Raw genomic sequence first — 25,666 nt, forward strand, 5'->3', positions numbered from 1 at the left:
GTTTTTTAGATTTCTCCTACTCATTCCAGTAATTCACCTTGCTGTTCTTTCCGCACTCGTCCTAGTACTGGTTAGGCTGCTGACAGAAAGTCTCTGACTTTCCAATAAGCACAGAAAGCAGAGAGGGGCAGGCGTTGCCGTAGAGACTGAGACACCTGCATTCCACAGTGAGCATCTGAGTGCTGGCTTCAGTCTTGATCAGTTTCCTGCTAATGAGCACTCTGGGAGGCAGAGGTATTGATTGACTCCAGTGGCTGGGTCCCCCCATCACCCAAGGGAGAGACCTGGATTCAGTTTCTGACTCCCAACCTTGGCCTGGCCCAGGACTGGCTCCTGGAGCTATTTGAGGAGTAACCCAGCTGATGGGAGATCACTCTTTGTTTCTCTACCTTTCAAATAAATGATATAAATTACTAAAACAAATTCAAAAAAGAAAGTGGGAATATATGGGAATGTACACAGAGGCACGCCAACATCTTCATCACCCATCAATCCAATTCTATATACATATATCATTTCATCCTTCTACCTGTACACACACCTTTCTGGTGCTGCTTTTAATTTCAAACAGAACGGCTATGACTTCACAAACTTCCTGGCAAATGGAACCGAAAGCTGTGGAGGAGTGGGCCTTGTGCCTAGCAATTGAGATGCCAGCTGAGATTCCTGTATGCTGTACTGGAATATTTGGGTTTGATATCTGGCCCGGGCTTTCGACCCCAGGTTTCTCTTAATGCAGACTCTGGGAGGCAGCAGTGAGTGCCCAGGTAATCGGGTTCTTGTCACCCACATCAGGGACCTGGATTGAATTCTTGGCTCCTGAGTTTGGTCTTAGCCCAGCCTTAACTTTAGAGGGTCTTGGGGAGTGAACCAGCAGAAGGGAACTCTCTCTCTGTCTCCATTTGCCTCCCTCCAGCCTTTGGTCTCAATTTTTTTTAATGGTAGTTTATTTTGGTGCAATTAAAAAAAGCCTTAGTTTTTTTTCTTATACCCCCTATTCATGAAAATTTTTTTAAAGATTTATTTATTTGAAAGTCAGAGTTGCAGAGAAGGAGAGGCACAGGCAGAGAGAGAATGGATTTTTAACCTATTGGTTCACTCCTCAAATGGCCGCAATGGCCAGGGTTGGGACAGATGAAGCCAGGAGCTTCACCTGGGACTCCCACCCACATGGGTGCAGGGGCCCAAGCAACTGGGCCATCCTCTGCTGCTTTCCCAGGCCATTAGCAGGGAGCTGGACCAGAAGCGGAGCAGCCGCGACTTCTTACCCTTTTAACAGACGGCACACACAGGCCTCCTTGCTTACAGACACATCCCTAGGTAAAAGCATAATGCTTTCACATTCTCATGTACTGAGTATTCCTACTACAAAGGACAGGGCACTGGAGAAGGAGCGGCAAGGATACACTGGGTTTCGGTTACAAAGAAATAAACAAAACATGAAGCAGCTGCTACTCTGTGCCAGACCTCCTGCAAAAAGCCAGAGTAAGTCACGGGCCTGGTGCTCAAGCAGTCTGCTGTCCAACAGACAGAAAATCACATCCCCTGTCAAAGGGACACCTAGCGAGGCGGCAAAGATTAACTTGGAGTGACGCTGGATGGGACTGACGGACATGCACTCTTCCCAGTATGACCGACATTCGAGGGCTCTTCCCACGGATGTAACCATAGCCTGGGATTTTAAAATAGCTGGCAGATCAGGGCAGGAGAGCTATCAGCACACGGGTTTACTGACTTCTGCCCTGATTTACTGACCTCTAATCCACGTGCGATTGGGCTCCCATGGGACTCAGATCCTTGCTCATTTGTGTTTAGTTAATTTCAGACCTATGCTATAGACCACTTTGTCATTTATGAAAGGACTTCAAAAAGTTGGTGGAAAATGGAATTAAAAGATAAATTTTGGGGGCCAGCATTGTGGTGCTGCAGGTCAAGCTGCCAACTGTGACGCCAGCATCCCACATGGGCACCACTTCTCGTCCCGGCTGCTCCACTTCTGACCCAGCTGCCTGCTAATGGCCTGGGGAAGCAGTGGAGGATGTCTGTCTGTCTGTCTTTCTAATTCAGACTTTGAAACAAATAAAGTAAACCTTTAAAAAACAAAAAAAGATAAATTTTGTTTTGATGTCAAAAAACCCTAAAAATCCATGCATAGTTTTTATATAAGATGCACCTTCCATGAATTTCCTGGAGATCCTCCAAATTCTATCACTCTTTTCTTGGATATCATCGCATTACACTTGATCTTAGCCAAAAGGCCGAGATGCGATATCATCACATTTAATTCTATTGCTTTTAAATTTCAAAAGGCTCATTATTCCTCATGTGGAATATTCTAAAGTTGGATGCTTCAAAAATAAAAATGAGCAATATCTGTATATCCAATTATTCAGTCAATTCATTGCTTTGTAGAACCATGGCTACAACACTACCATTATGTTTTGTTTTATAAATGTAAAATTATCCTGAAATCCAATGTTAAAAAATTTAATGAGAATCCTTATTGGGACGTCCCAGGATCGGTATATCTGATCAGAAACTGTCCATTAGTCTTCAATTTCAAATACTTTCTCTGCTTTCTTTAAAACATTACAGCACATTTAAGAGGCACTGAGAACTGCTCTACTACGTATCCCGAACACGGCAGTGCTGCTGAGCCCCCGTTTGCTTTGGCCTGGCCGAGCTTTGCCTTCCGTCGCTCACTGATGGTTTCTTGCTGCCAAGTCGCTCCTTTTTCCTGTCCGAGAGAAGGACTACACCGTCCACCCTCTGCACCCACTGCTGCAGCTGGCTCCAAGGGCACTCCTCATCCCAAGCAAGGCTCACTTCGCACTCAGCTGGGCCCTGCCCATAGCTGGTGCTTAAAGAAGAGCATTGAAAGGGAGCTTGAGCCGGTGGCTTCTGTTGGAGTTTTCCCGCGGTGATATAACTTCTTCTCGGGCGGCAAGGAGTTTTATTCTCCTCTATCTCCCCCAGGTCTCCTGTCCCTGGAATCTGGTCATTAATGACTGTGGAATGGAGTCCACTCTAAATGGCCAATCCACCCAGCAGGCTTGCGAGAGCCAGCAACAGAGATCCGAAAACCTGCAATGTTTTGGCTTCTCCTCCTGGGAGCTCCTCTAGCCCGGGTTTTCAAATGAGTTCCCCAAATCTGGGCTATTTACTGGTACTTTTTACATACTTTACATGAGGCTTTTACATAACACATCAAGTTTGAAAGGCCAATGATGTGCCATAAAACCCACTAGCTCATTGAAACAGCTATTCAGACCCAAGCCACCAGGTAAAAACAGAAAACAAATGCAGTAAAAAAAAAAAAAAATTTAAGTAATTGAACTACTTTTTGGGTGATATTAGCATTAAGTTTGTTTGTTGTTTTGACAGGCAGAGTGGACAGTGAGAGAGAGAGAGACAGATAGAAAGGTCTTCCTTTGCCGTTGGTTCACCCTCCAATGGCCACCACGGCCGGCGCACCGCGCTGATCTGATGGCAGGAGCCAGGTGCTTCTCCTGGTCTCCCATGGGGTGCAGGGCCCAAGCACTTGGGCCATCCTCCACTGCACTCCCGGGCCACCGCAGAGAGCTGGCCTGGAAGAGGGGCAACCAGGACAGAATCCGGCGCCCCGACCAGGACTAGAACCCGGGGTGCCGGTGCCACAGGCGGAAGATTAGCCTAGTGAGCCACGGTGCCGGCCTAGCATTAAGTTTTATCATCACTGTGAAATGATGCTGGTTAAGGAGAAACAGAACACACACGCAGCAGAGGTATTCCATTCCAGGGCCACCACACACACACTGGCGGTTCTATGCCTTAGCAAGTGTCTGTAGCTACAAACTAACACGTATGCAGTTTACCATACTCAAGCCACAAACGGTCCCTTCTGCGGCAGGCATAAACTTGGTCTCACATCTGTGGCCCACTCGGTGGCACCAGAGGGATTTGCAAATGTCCTGCAAGGAAAGAAGGGGCCAGTAAGGGCGATGACACAATCAACATGACAACACGCAGAACTTCTGGAGACAATATACTCATACCATATTTTGGGGTGGCTGAGATCAGACAAATTAGTCTGAAAGTAGGAGCAAGTGAAGTTGGCTGGTAGCAGCGTGATAGCACACCCTAGTGACAGTGTATGCAGGAAGTGTCTTCAGTACCTGAACCTTCATGTGTAGTTAGGCATGACTAAGAGGCAGCAACAGCTCATCTAGAGGACATTCGTGCTGGCTAGTTTCCAATGACAACGGTAATTAATAACGAGGGTAGTGGAACAGAACAAAATTGGATAAAGGAAGTCTGATTCATTCTGTCATTCCGAGTTGTATGCCCGTTGGACGTGTTACTCAGTGTCCCTCAGCAGCTTCCTATCCTATAATATTGTGGAGAACTTAGTTCTAGACTCTTCCAGGTTGTTCTCAGGGATCACAGAGGTAATACAGACAAAGCAGTTAGTATGCACAGTACGTGCAATTCTCCAAAACACTGGCTGTTATCATCACTGTTATGTTCTTCATTTAACTCTCACCTCAGTCGTCTGAAATGATTCCCACACTAGACTGAGGTAGGCAGAATAATGGCCTCCAGAGAGGTCCACGTCCTGACCCCAGGAACTAGCAAAGAAGAAGTAAAGTTGCTGATGGGACAGAGAGTGTGAACCAACTGATCCTGATGGACACACCGGCCTTAATGTCCCAGGTAGGCTGGACCTAAATGTCCCAGGTAGGCTTGACACAGTTGCAAGGATCTTCCAATGGGGGAAGAACAAGACATGACAGAACCAAGAAATGGCAGCCGGACAATGTTCTGGCTTTGAAGATAGAGAAAGAGGCCAGGAGCCTGGGCACACAGGTGGTTTCTGGAAGCTGTCGAAGGCAGAGAAGGGCCTCTCTCACATAAATTCCAAAAGGAACAGGACCCTGTTGACATCTTGATTTTAGCCACTGCAAATGTGCACATCCAGAACTATAATATACTAAAAGTGTGTTCTTGTAAGTCACACCGAATTCACGGAAACATACTACAGCACCAACAGGACACTAACACTACCATTTGGAGGCAGAAACTATTTCCTCATCTAAGCTCACTTAGCTGAGGACGCTGAGCAAGCCGCCGGTAGATGCTTCTGAAGCCAGTAACGTCACAAAGCAGCCAAGCGGCAAAGACAGACCTCAGATCGGCCTCTCAAACTGTCTCTGGGCCTGGAGTTGACATTGTCAGAGAGACCTCCACCGCCCAGCCTCAGTTCCCTATCCCTAAAGCAAAGGATTAAACCAGACATCTGCCAGTTCAAAGTTGCTGTCCAGAATTACATCACTAATGATTACCATTAAGTATTCACACGATTCCATTTTGTTTGCCATATTCCAAAGGTAGCAAGGTAAACACACACACATTGAGGGAAACCCACAATCAGCAAGAAAACAAAACAGTTTTGGTACTTACCAGTCTTAACCCTGAAAATTCAATTTACCAATGACCTAACTCCCCAAATATTTCCCTTACTATAGAGTTCACAACTAGAAAATACGACAACATGCTTCAAAATATTTCACCAAAAAAAGTAAACAAACAAAAAAGAACTTTCCACAGGACTGCAAAAAGAAAACAGGGAAACCAGAGGTGTATGGGGCAATTCTGCCTCTGTGGCCTACAAAATTCTCACTACAGCAGAGAATGGGAGACCATTCGATTCACCGCTTAGCAACATCACCACCACCCAAAGGCCTGAGACACACACACACACCATCTCCCCATCTCAAGAGAGCTCACTCCACAAAATATCTAAGAGGTCACTTCCAAAGACTTATGGGAAAAGAGAATGAAGAGCTAAGTTTATGTTGGCACAAAAAAGTTTTGAAATGCATGCGTCCTTTTCTCGCAGCCCATACTTTCCATGAATGTTTGGAAGACTCCTTCATACATACTCAAACTTCCTTTCGTGAGCTCACAGAAAGCATGAAGCAGCCTCCCAGAAAAACCTGAACGAGGTTCACCATCTCCACACACTTCCCTATCAAGGTCTGGGGGGGATGCAAAAAAATTCATGTGGCAAAAGCAGCAGCCTGCATCAAAGCAGAGGAACAGGAGACAGTGGTTGAAGCAAAGGCTCACTTGGGAAGCTTTCAAGTTCTTGTGCTTCCTTTCTCATGGCCAGGGGACACCCATAACCACGCCCGTCGTCTATGCAGCAGCCACCAAAGTGACCCTTGCTTGGGCTAACCCAAGAAGAGGGCCCAGATGCCATAAGCAAGGCCAGGCCACAGGGCCGAGAGAAGGGGCAGCCGGAGGGCATCAGGAAAACAAAGCAAAGCCAAAGGACACGGGACTCCACAGTGAAATAAGACTGGCTGCCTGAACGTGGTATTGCTCTGTGGGGAAGCGCAGAAGTCAAACATAATTACAGCCAACTGTTCGCTTTGGCGACAACGAATGCCCTCCGAGACAGCTCCCTTTCCAAGTCAACAGCAAAGGGAGTTGGAACATTTTGCTTGTGCCTCCCCCTCTTTTTCCAGCATGTCCAACCAATTCTTCCTTATCTATAATTACCTGCACTTAAGTCATAATTTAAGGGGAAAAGAATCAGCCACAGAGATCCCCCAGGTCTCACGTTGCCTGGATAGGATTTTCTGAACTAGACAACAGAGTCTCAACACCATCCACTGCTGTGTTCAGGTTCTCCAGCTGTGTTCCAGAGGAGGTACGCGCTGTCGGTAAAGCCTGACGTATTGGAAATGCAAACGGATTCTGATGACTGTGTTTTCTAAAGCATCTCAGACTTCTGACATGTTAGGAGCTGGAGCAAGACGGCAGCCGAATGAGACACTTGCGAGCACCTGCCCACTGAGACACCAGCTTCAACAGCTATTCCCGCGCCGAGTCACCTCCCTGCACAGGAGCTACAGAAGCCAGGTGCGAGGCCTCAGTGCCTGGTTTTAGTGTAGCAAGAAGAACAGATACATTCTAAAGTGCAGGAAAGAATGAGCTGTCTGCAGATGTCAATCCTCTCTCAGCTCCCAACAGCCCAGCAGGGAGAGACACACCTCACCTCCCACTTGGGAAAACCAAAGTGAATTAAGCTCAGACCTCAGACTTGAAACCCAGTACCGGCCTGTCATGTTAAAAACTACAGTCCAGCAGGGCCCCAGGATGTCTGCCCGCAGGTCTGTACGTGAAAGCTGAGATTTTGGATCCTCTGTAGCCAGGCAGCTAAGGGAGCAGTTACGCCTCCCTTTCACCAACCTTCAGTGGACAGCAAACAAGCCTCCAGCTGCTGGGGAGAAGGTCAAGAAAGAGAACTCAGAAGCTTGCCTTGGAGCTCAGAGCCAGGCTGCAGCTGTGCGAGTCAGCACTGATACAGCCCAAAGTCCTCCAGCTCCAGGCCAGCACTTGCAGGGGGAGCCTGTAGAGCCGTGCCGGCATCAGGCACTGATAACCCTGGTGAGGTGCACTTGCTTTGGCGTGCAGCACCACTGGTTCCCCATGCACCCAAGGCGAGGGGCACTCTTGTGATTATACAAGGTCTGGTGACTGTGAGACACAGCTTAGTGCCATCCTGACAGCCAAAGCGTTGTCCTTGTTACCCCTCCCCAACCTCGGACAGTAAACAAGGAACCCAAGACTGTGCCTTGGGTCATAGCACTGGATTGGTAAAACCCAACACAGGGCAGATCCTAATATTCTCCACCCACAAGTGGAGCCTGTGGACCTGCCCCTGTGCCAAGAGAAGTCCTGTGGCTGCACTTGATCAGACTTACATTCCAGGAAGCATTGCTGGTGGACAGTTCTAGAAGCCTTAATCCCTAAGTCTGTCTCAGCAGCAGACTGACCACAGCAGTGTGGGATTTGGTCCTAACCCTACTGGTCTGGGTAGGCTGTGGGCGCTGGGTGTGATCTGGTTTTGTGGCATTGGAGGCTGCGGGACTGGGCATACGGGCCTTCCTCAGCCTTGGGGGGAGCTCACAGGGATGGACTACCTCTTTTTGAACACCTCATTTCATTCTGGATGGCACACCAGTTGCGGATTTCAGACAACTCTAAGCTCAGGGCATCACTGGAGCAGAGTCAGCACACTGGCAGATTTTCTGAAAGCCTCAGTTCTGGGTGCCACCCACTGCTGAAGGAGCTCAAGTGTCCACAGGCTCAGAGAAAATAACTGCTTAGAATTCCTGGAAAGAGAGCCACGAGTGAAGCTGGATTACAAAAGCTGGAAAACAGTAACTCATTCTTCAATACACAGATGACGACATATGCCAACAGGTGTCACGAACCAAGACCTCACATTCAACTCACAAAATGAGGTGCCAGAAGCCACTCACGTAGGAGCCAACATCAGCCAATGTTCAGATGAAGAACTTAAAAGGGCTATCTTAGGGAAATCCAACAAACTTCCTGAGAATGCAGACAAATAATTCAATACTCTAATAAAGAGATTTGACGGGACTGGCAATGTTGCATAGTGAGTTAAGTTGTAGTCTGCAGCACCAGCATCCCATATGGGCACTGGTTCACATCCCAGCTGCTCCACTTCTGATCCAACTCCCTGCTAAGGTGCCTGAGAAAGCTCTCCAAAGTACCAGAGCTGCTTTACAATAAATTCTAAAAGGACTTCTTCAAGCTGAAACAGAAAAGATACCAGTAAGAAGGTATGAGAAGAAAGTAAACACTGATAAGCACAGTCACAAATTCAGAATGCTTCAACATGGAAGCCGTGCTACCTGAACAACCTACATCGTTAAATTCAGAATGCTCCAACACAGAATGCAAGGTGAGTAAACCTTCTACATCTTTATTATGAGACTAAAAACCAAAGTGACTAAAATTAATAAGAACTACACTCATATTAATATAGGCAATATAGAAAGACATAAATTAAAAGATCAAAAAACCAACAGACAGGGAAGAATAAAGTACAAGAATAGAATGCCTTATTACTATACCTTATCTCTTTCTATTTCTTTTTATGCTTTCAAAATGATTGTCAAGTTGCTATTATAGTTTGATACCACCAAAACATGCTTTTGTAAGCCTCATGGTAAGTACCAAGCCTAAATGATAACAGACTTAAAAAAATAACAGAGAATCAAAGTCACTCGAACACCACAAAAGATTTTAAGAGAAGGGAAAAGAAAGAAAGACTACCATAAGGCTAGAAAGTAACAGTACAACCCTATCTATCAAAAATTACCTTAAATGTAAATAGGTTATATTCTGCAAGTAAACGAACACAGTGATCAAACTGAAAAAGAAGAACAGCCAAATATAGGCTGCTTACACAATATTCACTTCACTTCTAAGAACACATATGGAATGAACATGAAAGGATGGGAAGATGTTTTATGCAAATAGTACACAAAATAAAGCAGGGATAGCCATGCTTATCTCACAGAAGTTGAGAGTAGAAGGTTAGCATAGGCTGGAAGGAGGAAGGGGGGAGGGAATGACAGGGAAAGTTAGAGTAATTGGACTAAGTTATAGTTAGATAGGATCAAGAAGTTCAGGTTTACTATTCCCAGAGAGGTTACTACAGGTAGTGAAATGTTTCTTTCCCTAAAATAAAAACTAGGAAAAGGAACTTTGAATGTTTTAACCATAAAGAAATATTCAGTGTTAGAGGATATAGATATGTTTACCTTGCCCAAGTATGCAATTTTCATGTGTAAGTTACAACAAAAAACGTAAACTGTCAAAACTAAAATTTCTCATGTCTCCCCTAAAACCTTTTCTATGCTGAGCCTTCCTCGCCTGATTCTTCCAGATGTTCAAGCCCCAAATCTTCGACTCTTTTGTCTCACGTTCTACCAGGAAATCTTAGACTGTATCATGAAAGCATATTAGCTTTACCTTTAAAATGTTTCTAGAATCTGAACACGGATGGTACTGTGTTAGGGAGACTTCTGAATCAAGTAAGAGAATTCCAGTCACTTTTCTACTCAAAACCATGCAGTGCTCTCTGATTTCACTAGGAGGAAACTCAAATATTAGTCTCCTTTATCACCGGAATGCCAATAATTAATTACCGATTGCTTGTTACTACATTAGCATACACTAGGTTGTGCATATGCTAAGAACCCGGGACTAGACGTGCAGAAACAGTTATAACGGGGCTGGCACTATGATGTAGTGAGTAAAGCTGATGCATACAGTGCCAGTGTCACACATGTGCTCCAATTCCAGTCCTGGATGCTCCATTTCCAATACAGCTCCCTGCTATCGGCCTGGGTGAAGCAGCAGCAGATGGCCCAAGTACTTGAGCCCCTGCACCCACATGGAAGACCCAGAAGAAGTTCCTGGCTCCTGGCCTCGTATTGGCACATCTCCAGCCACTGTGGCTGCTTGGGGAGTGAACAAATGGGTTTAAGATCTCTGTCTCTCCTTTGCTCTCTTTAACTCTGCCTTTTAAATAAATAAATTAAATAACTGTTTATAATACAGTATTGCAGTTTTTCAGAGTGACACATAAGGCAGAGATGGAATGCAAAAAGAAAAGCATTGCTTGAAAATCATTTGAGGAAAAAAGGAAGTAACAGTTGTGTTGAATCTTTCTTTTTCCCCAAAGATACTATTTATTTAAGGAGTATAAATTTCTTAAGTACAACTTTAGGAATATAGTGATTCTTCGTACCCACACTCCCACCCCATTTCTTCTTCCCTCTCCCTTTCCCATCCATGCCCCATTAAGAGTCATTTTCATTTAATTATACATAGAATACCAACTCTATACTAAGTAAAGATTTCAACAATTTGCATACACACACACACACACACTGTATGAGAACAAGTTTTACAGTTAATTTTCATAATACCACTGAGGACAGAAGTCCTACATGGGAAGGGCACAGTGACTCCAGTTATTAATTTAACAATTAACATTCTTAAGTATCACATCAGTGATCACCCAAAGCTCTTGACATAAGCTGCCGAGGCTTGGAAGCCTTTTGAACCCACAATTTCTCCTTCCTTCAGAGAAAAGTTCATCTTTCTTTGATGGCCCCTTCTATCCACTGGGATCTCAGTCACAGAGATCCTTCATGTAGAACGTTTTTGTTTTTTTTTTGCCAGAGTCTTGGCTTTCCATGACAGAAATGCTCTCATGGGCTTTTCAGCCAGACAAATACCTTAAGGGCCGATTCTTAGATCAGAGTGCTATTTAAAGTAATTGTCATTCTATGAGTCTGCTGTGTGGACTGTTTCCCATGTTGGAACATTCTCCCCGTTTTAATTCTATTTATTATTACCAGACACTTGATCTTATTTATATGGTCCTGTTAACACAATCCTATTTTTATGATCATTTTAACACTTCATATGATCAATTTAACACTTAAGATGGCATTTTTACCACTCAACTTAATGATATTTGGAGTCCCATGACAAGTTTTTAAACTGTAAATTAGAAGTAAGTCCATAGGAATGTATGCAGAACTATACAGCTTTACAGTTACAAAGTTCTTCCTCCCTCTTATTCCAACTCTTATTTTTTACTGAGATCTATTTTTAATTGACTTTATACATATATGAGTAACTCTATGTTAAGTAAGGAGTTCAACAAATACTATGACAAAGAAAAAAAAACTTTCTCGACAGTTAAGACAAGGGCTGTTGAAGTCATTGCTTCTCAAAGTATCAATGTCACTTCTACAGATTTCCTTTTAGGTACTCTATTAGTTATCACAGATCAGGGAAAACATATAGTATTTGTCCCTTTGGGACTAGAATATTTCACTAAGTATGATGTTTTCCAGATTCATCCATTTTGTTGCAAATGACAGGATTTAATTTTTTTACCACTGTGTAGTATTCCATAGAATACATATCCCATAATTTCTTTATCCAGTCTTCATTTTATGGGCATTTAGGTTGATTCCATGTCTTAGCTACTGTGAATTGAGCTGCAATAAATGCTGCGGAGTAGATAACTATTTTGTTTATGATTTCATTTCCCTTGCATAAATTCCAAGGATTGGGATGGCCGGGTCATCTGTTAAGTCTATATTGAGATTTCTGAGGTGTTTCCATACTGTCTTCCATTGTGGTTTTTCCAGTTTACATCCCCACCAACAGTGGATTAGGGTATTAGGGTACCTCTTTTCCCCACATCCTCGCCAGCATTTGTTGTTTGTTGATTTCTGTATGAAAGCCATTCTAACAAGGGTGAAGTGAAACCTCATTGTGGTTTTGACTTGCATTTCCCTGACAGCTAGTGATCCTGAGCATTTTTCATGTGTCTGTTGGCCATTTGGATTTCCTCTCTTAAAAAATGTCTAAGTCCTTTCCCATTTCTTAACTGGGTTGTTTGTTTTGTTGTTATGGAGTTTCTTGAGCTCTTTATATATTCTGGTTATTAATGCTTTATCAGCTGCATAGTTGGCAAATGATTTCTCCCATTCTGTTGGTTGTCTCTTCACTTTCCTGAATGTTTCTTTTACAGTACAGAAACTTCTCAATTTGAAGTAATCCCATTCGTTAATTTTGGCTTTGATTGCCTGTGCCTCTGGGGTCATTTCCAAGAACTCTTTGCCTGTGCCAATGTCTTGCAGTGTTTCCCAAATGTTCTCTAACATGTTGATGGTAGATTTAGATATTTAATCCATTTTGAATGGATTTTAGTTTAAGGTGTAAGACAGGGGTCATGCTTCATACTTCTGCATGTGGAAATCCAGTTTTCCCAGCACCATTTGGTGAAGAGACTGTCCTTGCTCCAGGGACTGGTTTTAGCTTCTTGGTCAAATGTAAGTTGGTTGCAGATGCTTGGATTGATTTCTGGCATTACTACTTGATGCTGTTGGTCTATTCATCTATTTTTGTACCAGTACCAGGCTATTTTGATTATAACTGCTGTGCAGTATTTCTCAAAATCTGGTATTGTGATGCTTCTGAATTTGTTTTTGTTGTTTAACATTACATTAGATGTTCGAGGTCTCCTGTGTTTCCATATGAATTTCAGCTTCATTTTTTTTTAGATCTGAGAAGAATATCTTTGGTATTTTGATTGGTATTGCATTGAATCTGGAAATTGCTTTCAGAAGAATGGACATTTTTTTTCCACAGGCAGAGTGGACAGAGAGAGAGAGAGAGAGAGAGAGAGAGAAAGGTCTTCCTTTGCCGTTGGTTCACCCTCCAATGGCCGCCGTGGCCGGTGCACTGTGCTGATCCGAAGGCAGGAGCCAAGTGCTTATCCTGGTCTCCCATGGGGTGCAGGGTCCAAGCACTTGGGCCATCCTCCACTGCACTCCCGGGCCACAGCAGAGAGCTGGCCTGGAAGAGGGGCAACCGGGACAGAATCCGGCACCCCGACCGGGACTAGAACCCGGTGTGCTGGCGCCGCTAGGCAGAGGATTAGACTATTGCCCGCGGCGCCGGCCAGAATGGACATTTTGATGATGCTGACTCTTCCAATCCATGAAAATGGAAGACTTTTCCATTTTTTTTTATATCTTCTTCTATTTCTTTCTTTAATGTTATCTAATTCTCACCATAGAGATCTTTGACATCCATGGTTAAATAAATAAAATACCTTGGAATAAGTTTATTTATTTATTTTTGTAGCTATTGTGAACAGAATTGACCTTAGAAGTTCTTTTTCCACCAAGCCACTGCATATACAAAGGTTGTTGATTTTTGTGTACTGATTTTTATATCCTGCTACTTTACCATACTCTTCTATGAGTTCCATAGTCTCTAGGTGGAGTCTTTTGGATCCCCTATATATAGAATCATGTCATCTGTAAATAGGAATAGTTTGACTTCCTTTTTCCCAATTTGTATCCCTTTGACGTCTTTTTTTAAAGATTTATTTTATTTATTTGAAAGACAGAGTTACAGAGAGAGGTAGAGGCAGAGAGGGAGGTCTTCCATCTGCTGGTTCACTCCCCAGTTGGCTGCAATGGCCAGAGCTACACTGATCTGAAGCCAGGAGCTTCTTCCAGGTCTCCTATGGGTGCAGAGGCCCAAGGACTTGGGCCATCTTCTGCTGCTATCCCAGGCCATAGCAGAAAGCTGGATTGGAAGAGGAGCAGCTGGGACTAGAACTGGCGCCCAAATGGGATCCCTGTGCTTCAGGCCAGGGCTTTAACCCGCTGTGCCACAGCACCGGCCCCAACCTTTGACTTCTTTTCTTGCCTAATGGCTCTGGCTAAAACTTCCAGGACTATAATGAATAGCAGTGATGACAGCAGGCATCCTTGTCTGGTTCCAGATCTCAGTGGGAATGCTTCCAACTTTTCCCCAATCAATAGGATTTCTGGCTGTGAGTTTGTCATAAATTGCCTTGATTGTGTTGAGGAATGTTCCTTCAATACTCAGTTTGCTTAGAGTTTTCTTCATGAAATGGTGTTGTATTTTATCAAATGCTTTATCTGCATCTACTGAGATACTCATACAGTTTTTGTTCTTCAGTTTGTTGATGTGATGTATCACATTGACTGATTTGCAAATGTTGAACCAACCCTGCATACCAGGGATAAATCCCACTTGGTCCGGATGAATGATCTTTCTGATGTGCTGTTGGATTCGATTGGCCAGAATTTTGCTAGGGATTTTTGCATTTATATTCATCAAGGAAATTGGTCTGCAGTTCTCTTTCTCTGTTGCGACTTTTTCAGATTTAGGAATCACAGTGATGTTGAGTTCATATAAAGAATCTGGGAGGATTACCTCCATTTCAATTTTTTTGAATAACTTGAGAAGAACTGGAGTTAATTTTTCTTTAAATGTCTGGTATAATTCAGCAGTGAAGTCACTGGTCCTGGGCTTTTTTTGGGGTGGGGGGGAGGGAGGCTCTTTATTACTGATTCAATTTCTGTCTTAGTAATGGGTCTGTTTGGATTTTCTATGTCTTCATGGTTCAATTTAGGTAGATAGTATGTGTCCAGGAATCTACCCATTTCTTCTAGGTTTCCCAATTTGTTGGCATACAGCTCTGTGTAGTAATTTGATTTTTTTTTTATTTCTGTGGTGTTGGTTATTACATTTCCATTTCCTTTTCAATGTCTAATTTTATTGATTTGGGCCTTCTCTCTTTTTTTGGTTAGTTGGGCCAATGCTATGTCAATTTTGCTTATTTTTTCAGCAAACCAGCTCTTTGTTTTGCTGATCTTTTTTTGTTTGTTTGTTTCAATTTTATTAATTTTTTCTCTAAGTTTAATTATTTTCTCCTACTAGTTTTGGGTTTGTTTTGTTGTTTTTAAAGATCCTTGAGATGCACTGATAGCTCATTTATTTGGTGCCTTTCCAATTTCTTGATGTAGGCACCAATTGCTATAAACTTCCCTCTTAACACTGCTTTTGCTGTATCCTATAAGTTTTGATATGTTGTGTTGTCATTTTCATTTGTTTCCAGAATTTTTTTTATTTCTATTTTGATTTCTTCTATGACCCGCTGTTCATTCGGAAGCATGCTATTCAGTTGCCATGTGTTTGTGTATCTTTTAGAGATTCCTTAATTGCCGATTTTCAGATTCACTGCATTGTGGTCTGAGAATTGCATGCTATGATTTAGGCTTTTTTTTTTTTGAATTTGCTGAGCCTTGCTTTATGGCCTAGCATGTGGTCAATCCTAGACAAAGTTCCCATGCACTGTTGAGAAGAATGTGTATTCTGCAACTGTAGGATGAAAACTTCTGTAGATATCTGTTAGGTCTATTTGGTCTATAGTGTCAATTAACTCTGATGTTTCCTTGCTGATTTTCTATCTGGTTGATCTGTCCATTACTGAAAGTGGGGATATTAAAATCCTCCATTATTATTGTATTTGAGTCTATGTTTCCCTTTAGATCCCTTAGTATTTCTTTCAAGTAGCCAGGTACCCTGTAATTAGGGCATACAAATTTGTAATAGTTACATCTTCTTCTTGAATTGATTCCTTAATCATTACATAATATCCTTGTTTCTTTTAACAGTTTTTTTCTTAAAGTTTATTTTGTCTGATATTCGGATAGCTACACAAGCTCTTTTTTGGTTTCTGTTAGCATGGAATATCTTTTTACATCTTTTCATTTTTCAGTCTGTGTGTATCTGTGTTAGTGAGATGTGTTTCTTGTAGGCAGCAAATTTTGATAGGTTTTGTTTTTTAATACATTCAGCTGGTCTGTATCTTTTAAATGGAGAGTTAGTAGCCATTTACATTCAAGGTATCTACTGATAAATAAAGACTGCCCTGCCATTTTTCCATCAATATTCCTATTTTTTTTTTTTTTTACTTTGGATTTCCTTTGTACTTTTACTGGGAGCTTTTCTTCCTTTACCTTCTTTCATAGTGATAACCATGTTTCTGTGTTTCTGGGTGCAGCACATCCATTAGCATCTTCTGCAGGGCTGCATAGGTGGTGACAAATTTTTTAATTTCTGATTGTCATGGAAGGTCTTTATGTCACCTTCATTCATAAATGAGAGCTTTGCAGGATACAGTATTCTGGTTTGACAGTTTATTTTAAGACTTGGAATATATCTTGCCATTCTCTCCTAGCCTGTAGGATTTCTGATGAGAATTCTACTGTGATTTTATTTGGAGATCCTTTCAAAGCAACCTGGTGTTTTTCTCATGCACACTTTAGTGTGGAGAGTTTGATTACAATGTGTCATGGTGAAGATCTTTTCCGGTCATGTCTATTAGGTGTTTATGTGCTTTTTGTACTTGGATGTATCTTTCTTCCTTCAAATTAGGGAAATTTCCTGTTACTTTTTCACTGAAAAGGCCTTATAAGCATTTTTCTCTTTCTACACCTTCAGGAACCCCTAGAACTCCTAGAACCCATATATTGGGCCATTTGATATTACCCTGTAGACTTCCAACAGGGTTTTTTAGTTTTCTAATTTCTTCTTCTTGTGTTTGGTCTGTTTAATTTCCTGTGCTTTGTCTTTTAAGTTGGATATTCTTTCTTTTGCTTCACCAATTCTGTTTGTTAAGGCTCTGCTGAATTTTTATTCTATTTAATTTTTTATTTGCAAGATTTCATTTTGATTTTTAAGATCTCAATTTTATGGAAGAAATCTTCTTTCATGTCATGTACAGACTTCATTAGTTTGTGCATTTGCTTCTGATTAATTCTATGTAATCCTATCATCAATTTTTTTTGGTTTCCATTTCTGGCATTTCCACAATGTCATCATCTTCACAATCTAGTATTGGAGTGTTTTGTTTTTTGGGGGACGTCATGTTGTCTTCCTTATTCTTGTTTCTTGAATTGGTACATTTGTTGTTTGGTATTTGTGGAGATTTGTTGGTTTCTTCGTTTTTTTCACTGTGACCACTTTTATCTTTGGACTATGCCTCTGTAGATTAGTGGAGTATCTGCTTCCATGAATACCTAGAGGCATGTGGTGTGTGTGGCCAAGGAGCTCTATTCAGTTCTCCTGGGTGAAGGGCGTGTCTGAGGTGACACACCCAGCTGAGATGACACATCCAGGTTTGGCATGGTAAATAGTTTTTTTTTTTTTTTTTAAATCAGAGCGGAGGTTTGAGCTTGTCTATTGGCGTAGATTCAGCTTAACTCCTCTCTTCAAAGGACACCAATGCCTAGCTCCAGGGAGAATATTATTCATCTGGTCTGCCACAAGGACCACACCAAAGATCTGTGCAGTCCCCAGTTTAGGCTCAGATTCCCCAGCAATGTCCCTCCCCAGGTATCCAGGGAGCCCTGAGCATGCAGAGCCTCCCACAGTGACTGCCCAAAGTCCCAGCCATACCACGAGCCCTCCCACAAAGCCTCAGTGCTTTCAAGGTCCTGGCACACAAGCCGCCTGTCTGTTCTTCCCATCAGACTCAGGAGTCTCTACTTGGCTGGTTGCTGGGCACAGACACGAACTGACACAGCTGTTCTGTATGTCCAAAAAGGCGCCTGCTCTGGTCTGCTCTCACCTCACTCTCCAACACTGGTGCAGAGGTTCTCAGCTGCTGGGGTCCTGAGTTGTGTATGTCCACGCCCTCCATGTAGGTCCACTGTGTCTCTCCAATTTGTGTAGAGTTTCCTCTGCTGCTTTCTCCCTAACTCTTTCCTGAGAATCCACTCTTTCCACTTTTTAAAAACTATGTTCTCCTAGACTAGAGCATCCAGCTCCCTCCCTACTCTGCCATCTTAATCCCAAGTTCAGTCTTTAACAATAAAAAAATGATAAAGCATTTATCAGATAGTCTTGCAGCATTCTATGTAATTCTATACAAATAAACTCTCTGCAAGCAGGTTATATATGTGTGTATATATACATATATACATTCACTACATGCATGTGGACACAAGAGAGGAATTATTTGAAAACCATACAAGAATATCTATCCTGTTGGGACAATAGCACATAGGGAAAGTTCACAGAAGTTGAAGTGTGACATAGTAAATTGTGTCTACTACAAAAAGGGATATAATTCAATTCTAGGAGTGTCTACTTATTCTGCATTGCTTAATCCATATGTCAAATGCTTTAAAAGAAGAAATACACCCTTATCCTAGTGTCCTTCAAAGTAAATTTTCTCTTAGATGACTGGCCTGAGGATATTTCCTAGGATTAAAATACTTTTCTGCAACTTTGATGCAATTCCAACACCCTAAGAGGTCCTGAGTGTGTCCTGAGTCCCTGCCATGAGACAGTCACTGTGTAGTCTGCTGAGGTTCAGAGTCAACCAGGCAAGGACTCATTTGTTAGCTCATTTATAATTCAATAAATCCAGCAAGGAAAAAATAATTGGAATCTCTTACACTGCTTGGAATCTTCTAGCAGAGAGCATCTAACTTCATCTAATCCATGCATTGCTTTTCCTAATACACATTTTTCATGAACTTTCTGAAGATGCACTCGTAGCCATGGATTTCAAGATTTTCACATCAACATTAACTTGTTCTTTAATTCCATTTTCCCTGGGTTTTTGAAGCATCTTTCTAAGTATTTGACAATCGAATGGACATTCTCCCCAGTTGCATGGAGTTGTTACTCCTTCAGAACTCTCCAAATACTGTGGGCCAACATGTCAGACTGCCAACCCACTAGCAGGAATATTTTGTAAGAGGAGAGAGACTAAGGATGATATGCCAAAGACACAGAAAACACGGGGCTGGAAGATGACAGTAAGCTGGGGACAAGTGATTCAAAATGAGGCACATTCCTACCTTTGACAAGGCAGGTGCTCTGAAACAAGTCAGGTGTGATACTGGTGATGGGGTTAAAGATACAAGGAAGACGAAGAGCAGGGTGATGGGGCAGGAGAGGAAGAGGGCAAGGAGACGCAAGAAGAATGAGGGAGAAAAGAGGTTAGAAAGATAAAGGAATGGCTGGACAATGAAGGCCTGACGATGAACCTCATCTTTTCCCAGCTTTGCTTCAACCATTCAATCAACACAGTTCAAACTGAGCGGGACCAAGAAGAAACTGTGTTGTTTTGGAAACACCTACTTGGTACAGCATTGCTTAGGATCCTTGGAAGTGTGGCCACGGTTCAGGTCATCAGCAGCATTAGGAATACCAAAAGCTAGACTATGGGGAAGAACAGGCTGTGGGGAAGAACATTTTGTATGCATGGATCCATCAGCCACACCTATCTTCTCATCTTAGCTCACAGTCATTAAACCATCTCTCCCTCAGGTAAGTCTCCACAAGCCTCCATGTGGCCCAGTCTCTGCATCTTCCCTCATTTTGTCTACTCATCGAGCCTGGAATTTCCATTTTCCTTTGCTCTTCCTCCCAGGGAAAACCTTCAGACCAAGATGCTGTCTTTTAAAAATATAGCGTGCTTCCCCACAATGATCTGTAATTTAAGCCTGGTTGTTTAAGCCCTACACAATGCCTGACACAGAACAGGCACTCCACAAATGTTTGTGGATTCTATGATCCTGAAGGATTGACAGTCCTTTTAGGAAATGCCTTTGTATTTCTGAAGAAACGTACACTCATTACCAGCTGCACATTTGCTGCACAGTAGATGCATCTTCAGTACTGGATTAATGATAAGTACACTAAGGAATCCTTCAGAATGCAATAAAGAAGATGCAGCGTTAGGATACAAATGTTTCCACCAAAACGACTGGCTATCACTTCTGCACACAGCATCCACGTAACCGACAAATAAAAACAGCTGTGAATTTGCTAGCTTCTTACACAAATGCACCAGCATTTGCCAAAACAAGGTCCAAATGCCATGGAGGGTATACCAGAAGAAAAACTGGATGGTTTCTATACCGACTTTTGTAGCAAGTATGCATTTACCTTCATTAGAAAAAAAACAAGCAATCCCAAAGCACACCTATGATTTGATGTGTATTATTCCTTAGGCCTCGATTTCTATTTTGAAAGTGAGTGGCTTTATAAACAAGAAGAGAGTGAGTCACACAAAGCCCAAATAATGAGGGTAGTTGTTAACGGTGACTGACAATGGTAAAATCACTGAAGGCTAGGAAACTGCGGTATCCAGCAATGGGGAGAAGGAAGCACAGCATGTGTGGATGGCTCGCCCTGCATCGATGCCACCATGTACAAGGTCTGTGGCTCTGGGAAAGTTGAATACGTCCTCTGAGCTCCAGGTGAAACGTGGTGGCAATCCTCATGGCAATGGTTTTTGTGAAGAATGAGATCAAGTAAAACAAACCTCAAAGTCAAGTGCCTGATGTGGCGTAGAGGCTCACTTGACAACTCTGTAGATGACAGGGGGGTGGGGGTGGGAGGAGCGAGGTGGGTGGTAGTGAGAGAGGATGTGAGTGCTGTTGGGGTGAGGGGCAGCTGTGGATGGGGCGTGAGGACTGTGAGTGACCACAGGATGGCTGCAGGGTGGTCAAGGGTGGGTGTGGATCAGCTGCCACTGGTCTATCGGAGGCTGGGGCTGATGGTCAATATACTGGCATTGGTGATGTGTGATAAAGACAAATAGGGAGAAGAGGTCGAAGACAAGTTAGAGGAGAATTAGAACTAGAAGGTGAAACAGGAGCTATAAGCCTTCACGCTTCCCCTTGATCTGGGTACCTAGGATTCCATATTCCTCCTTAGATACTGGGAATAAACCAACTTAAAAGTGATTTGATTTTTGAGCTGCCACTAATGGCTATCCTATACTGTCAAAGGCATTTTATATAGTTGGGACTGGCCGTGATGCTCGTTTTCCATGTCATACATTAAAGGAGAATATGAAGAGAAGAAGAGCAGTGAACCCCAGGAGGCAAAAGCTACTGCCTCTTGATTTACCGAGAGGGATAAAGTCCTCATTTCAGAGGGAGGAATTTTTCTTCCAAGGATGCAGTCACGTGGCGCGAGTATTTAACCATGCATGGCCTATGGGGGATATGCCTGTACAATTCACCGACGGTAAAATCGCCACTTACTTATCTTTCCAAACAACTGACATTTTGGAGATAACCCAGACTGTAACCCTTGGCTTTCACAAACCAAATGTTTATACTTCTGTTACATACACACACTTTGCAAGATGTTAATGTGAGTTTGAAGTCACAAGCAAACATACCTTCACAAAACCAAGACTGCACAACTTGGCCTTGGCTCCAAACTGCCACTTACACTGCGTGTCAGCGTCGTACATCTGCCCCGGCAGTTTGTCCGGATATTTATATTGTCCTGTTTGCTTGGGCTCATCCACTAGGCAGCCGGCCTGAGGTGTGCTGTAGGGGTAACACAGTCGTATTAATTACCACCTGGATCTGTGATCTGTCCAAGGAAAACAACATGCCTTCGAATCCATTCGTGCAGATAAAAGCAAAATAGAGCTCAAGAAACAGGCAAGTATTTTAAGTTAGAACTGATGTTGATTCCCAAGGCTGAGTCATGTTTAGGAGGGTCTGAAGTACACAGCCTTGGAGGGCGCCCTAAGGCGCTCCAAGTCTCAATTTTTCCAGTGTGACATGTGCTAAGAGATGGGGAAGGGAACTAGGTTTGAAAATTCCCCCAACAGACTTGTTCAACAGATCTATAGCCAGTGCCTTCTCTGTGGCAAGCTTAAGGCTCAACAATGAAGGCACAAACGAAAGCAGACAGTGGTAGTGCTTGTCTTCACGGAGCTTTACATCACGCTGTATTATTTATGAATGATGGGGCAGCCGTGGAAGATGTGATTCACCACAGGTAAGCTTTATAAACACAATTAAGATTAATCAAAGAATTGGGCAAAGGGATGTAGTAGGGCAGGAGACAAAAAATTCCCTGGGGGCTGGTGCTGTGGTGTAGCGGGTAGAGCTACCACCTGCAGCGCTGGCATCCCTTATGGGTGCCGGTTTGGGTCCTGGTTACTCCACTTCCGATCCAGCTCTGCTATGGCCTGGGAAAGCAGTAGAAGATGGCCCAAGTCCTTGGGCCCCTACACCCACATGGTAGACCCACAAGCAGCTCCTGGCTCCTGGTTTCAGGACGGGCCCAGCTCTGGCCGTTGTGGCCGTCTGGGGAGTGAACCAGTGGATGGAAGACCTCTCTCTCTCTACTTCTCCTTCTCTCTGTGTAATTCTGACTTTCAAATAAATAAAATAAATCTTAAAAAAAAAGAGAAAAGCTCAGGTCCCAAATCATGAGTGTGAAAACCAATAAAAATGTATTCTTATATGGCAAATATTCCTATTGGCAAACGATTTGTTGATTCTTTTCCTTTACTTTGGGTATCATTTGAATAGACAACCTTATGTTTAAACTCACTTGCTTCTGTATCTTGCTAATTCTGTTTAAAGATTTATTTATTTATAAGTCAGAATTACTCAGAGAAGCGGGGGGAAGAGGAGAGGAAGAGAGAGGGAGCGAGGGTGGGAGAGAGGGAGGGAGAATGTCTTCGATCTGCTGGTTCATTTCACTCCCCCAACTGGCCACAATGGCCGGAGCTGCAAAGATCCCAGGCCAGGAGCTTCTTCCGGGTCTCCCATGAGGGTGCAAGGGCCCAAGGACTTGGGCCATCTTCTACTGCTTTCCCAGGCCACAGCAGAGAGCTTGATTGGAAGTGGAGCAGCCGGGACTTGAACGGGTGCCCACATAAGATACCGGCACTGCAGGTGGCAGTTTTACCCTTTAAGCCACAGTGCGGCCCCTGTATCTTGCTAATTCTATGAACATTAACAAATAACCTAGCAGTGATTCAGGTAAAAACAAGAAAGTATCAATTCTAAAAAAACTTCACTAACATCTGATCAAACCGATAGGGATTTCAACCAGAGTGTTTTATTGGTCAACAAAGATTAGCGACATTTATCTATATTATGATATCATACCTAAAATTCAAATTTAGGTTCATTCTTTCCTATGAATCAAATAGTGCTACCTTCCCTAACTCTTACTTTCATTAACATTATCTAGGAGCTATAACCCACCAAAAGGATTTTACCTATCTGTTATCCTCTGGATGTCTTTCAGACAGAACTGCTATTTCAAACAAACTAGTCAATGAAAAAAAATGATCTATTCATTTAAAAATGAAACAAAACAAAACCACTTGAACATTTTAACACTTTCCTGACAAAGTGGTCAGACTGAAACAGTCACAGTAAAAGCACCATTCATCTAACAGCCCAGGAGGTCACAGAGGACAGAGGTCTGAGTACAGATCTTGGCCGGAACAGACCTGGGAGAGAGTCTTCCATCTGCATCACGCCAGCTCACCACTCGAAGACCTTAAACAACATAATGTCTCGAAGACTCGATTCTCAGTTAGGGTTGATTGTAGGATTACCTTGAGAAGCCAATGGAGTCACACGTGCACAGCACTTAGCACAGTGTTCGGCCTGCCATCTATTTGCAACAGCAGCAGCAGCATCAGAACATGTCAATCTTTCTGTTCACTAACAACTCATGGGGTATTTCCACTGGGTGTTTGTTGTCCGGACTTTGGCCACTATTTCCTGTCACTACTCCCAAGCCCAGGAACACCCCTCATGTTAACCTGTCTTACCTAAGGAATTTCTTGAGATACTGTCGGCTGCATGAAGACCAGGAAAACACCCCATTGTTTCCGGTCAGCGTGGGCGACATGATGTTGCCTTCTGCCTTCCTGCAGGGATTGCCTTCTCCATCATGAACCATGCCAAAGCTGGAGCAGAGCAAAGACAGCAACAACCCTCTGTGACTCCACTTTCCAGATTGTAACAGAGAAAGAAAAGATGCAGTGCGAACCCAGGGCCCCAGTGAGAGACAGAATGCTTAAAACTGTTACTACAAACAGTTGCAAAATTCCTGTAGAACATTTTGAAGAATGATAGGGCTTTACAGTATTAAGCCTTGGCCACAAAGTCAAATGATAGTGATATCCAATACTGTATTAAGGGTTATAAACTTCGGTCGAGATTTCTAAGCCAAACCACCAAAGTGATGAGACAATCAAATTATCTTATTTCAAACAGCAAAAACAGTGTCTGTGCTACCAATCGTGGAATTACAGTAAGAAAGTTCAGAGTGTGTAGGAGACAGGTAGAGAAAGAAGCTTTAAAATAGGTAGAGAAAAAAAAATAGGTAGAGAAAGAAGTTCTAAGTTTCTGGACTATGCATTTGTAACGTTAATGTAATATAAAAACTTCTTTACATTGATAATCAGTTTATTAGCTGAAGTCACAAATTCTGTTATAATCATAAAACAGTTTTTACAAAATAGTTGAGAGGCAGTCATTTGGCCTAGCACTTAACGCACTGGTTGGGTGGTGGACACTGCCTATCAGAGCACCTGACTTCAGGTTTCACTTTGTCTCCCGGTTCTGTCTTCCGGCTTATACAGACCCTAGAAGGCAGCAAGTGATGGCTCAAGTATTTGGATCCTTTCTTTGGGAGACCCAGACTGAGTTCCAGGTTCCTGGCTTTGGCCTGGCCCATTCCCTGGCTACCACAGGTGTTTGAGGAGTGAACCAGCAGGTACAAGCTCCTTCCTCTGTCTTCTGCCTCTTTGCTTCTCAAACAAAATAAATCAAAACAAAATTTTAAAAATAATGGCTGGAGCTATTGAATGCAGACACATGAAAAACTTGTTTCACATGTATTATATTAAATAAAATTTTAATTTGTCCCATTTCATCACAGAAGATTCTGGCTATTAGAGAGGAAAAACATTTTTAGGTGGTCTCTTTCCTAGAAATCACACACCTAAATTGTTCCCAGATCTCCTGACAGGTAAAATAAACATGACATTAAGGTATACTACCTACATACACACACCATAAAGACAGAGCTTCATTCATGTGATAAGGGGAAGGGTAATTAGCTACTTTATCAACTCAAAGTTGCATAAAAGCATTTTGTAATGCTTTTAAGGAGGCAGAGGACAGAGGGAAGGAGACATGAATTACATCATTTGGAATTCTATTAATCTCAGTAAACTTGTATCTCTTGGCGTTTTTATAAGGCAGATATGATTCCTAAGGAAGTCAACGTCTTCATTTCTTTCACATAGCTATCTTGGAAGGTAGTCTCTTCCAAATCAATGCTATAAGCATGGATAGGAGTTTTTAAAGACTGTTTTTTTTGTTTTGTTTTTTTTTGTTGTTTTTTGTTTTTTGTTTTTTTTTTGACAGGCAGAGTGGACAGTGAGAGAGAGAGACCGAGAGAAAGGTCTTCCTTTTTTTTTTTTTTTTTAAAGGCAGAGTGATAGTGAGAGAGAGAGACAGAGAGAAAGGTCTTTCTTTGCCGTTGGTTCACCCTCCAATGGCCGCTGTGGCCGGCGCGCTGCAGCACTTGGGCCATCCTCCACTGCACTCCCGGGCCACAGCAGAGAGCTGGCCTGGAAGAG

General features: G+C 42.8%; 1 protein-coding gene across 10 annotated transcripts in view; it reads right to left on the bottom strand.

Annotated features, from left to right (window-relative positions):
• Window positions 1-25,666, bottom strand: part of ADAMTS18 (ADAM metallopeptidase with thrombospondin type 1 motif 18) — a 157,602-nt gene that overhangs the window by 50,010 nt on the left and 81,926 nt on the right. For 9 of the 10 annotated variants that reach the window (XM_089319367.1, XM_051847029.3, XM_089319369.1 and 6 more), the window contains 3 exons: window positions 23,846-23,983; window positions 21,431-21,584; window positions 3,855-3,950 (listed from right to left, as the gene is read on the bottom strand). In XM_089319367.1, coding sequence (XP_089175493.1) covers window positions 3,855-3,950; window positions 21,431-21,584; window positions 23,846-23,983 — 388 coding nt within the window. The remainder of the gene's footprint in view (window positions 1-3,854; window positions 3,951-21,430; window positions 21,585-23,845; window positions 23,984-25,666) is intronic. The other variant, XR_016224854.1, reaches the window with a different exon arrangement.

This window comes from Oryctolagus cuniculus, chromosome 18 (assembly GCF_051225735.1).
Source record: "Oryctolagus cuniculus isolate XC-2025 breed Fujian yellow rabbit chromosome 18, ASM5122573v1, whole genome shotgun sequence".
Classification (NCBI taxonomy): domain Eukaryota; kingdom Metazoa; phylum Chordata; class Mammalia; order Lagomorpha; family Leporidae; genus Oryctolagus; species Oryctolagus cuniculus.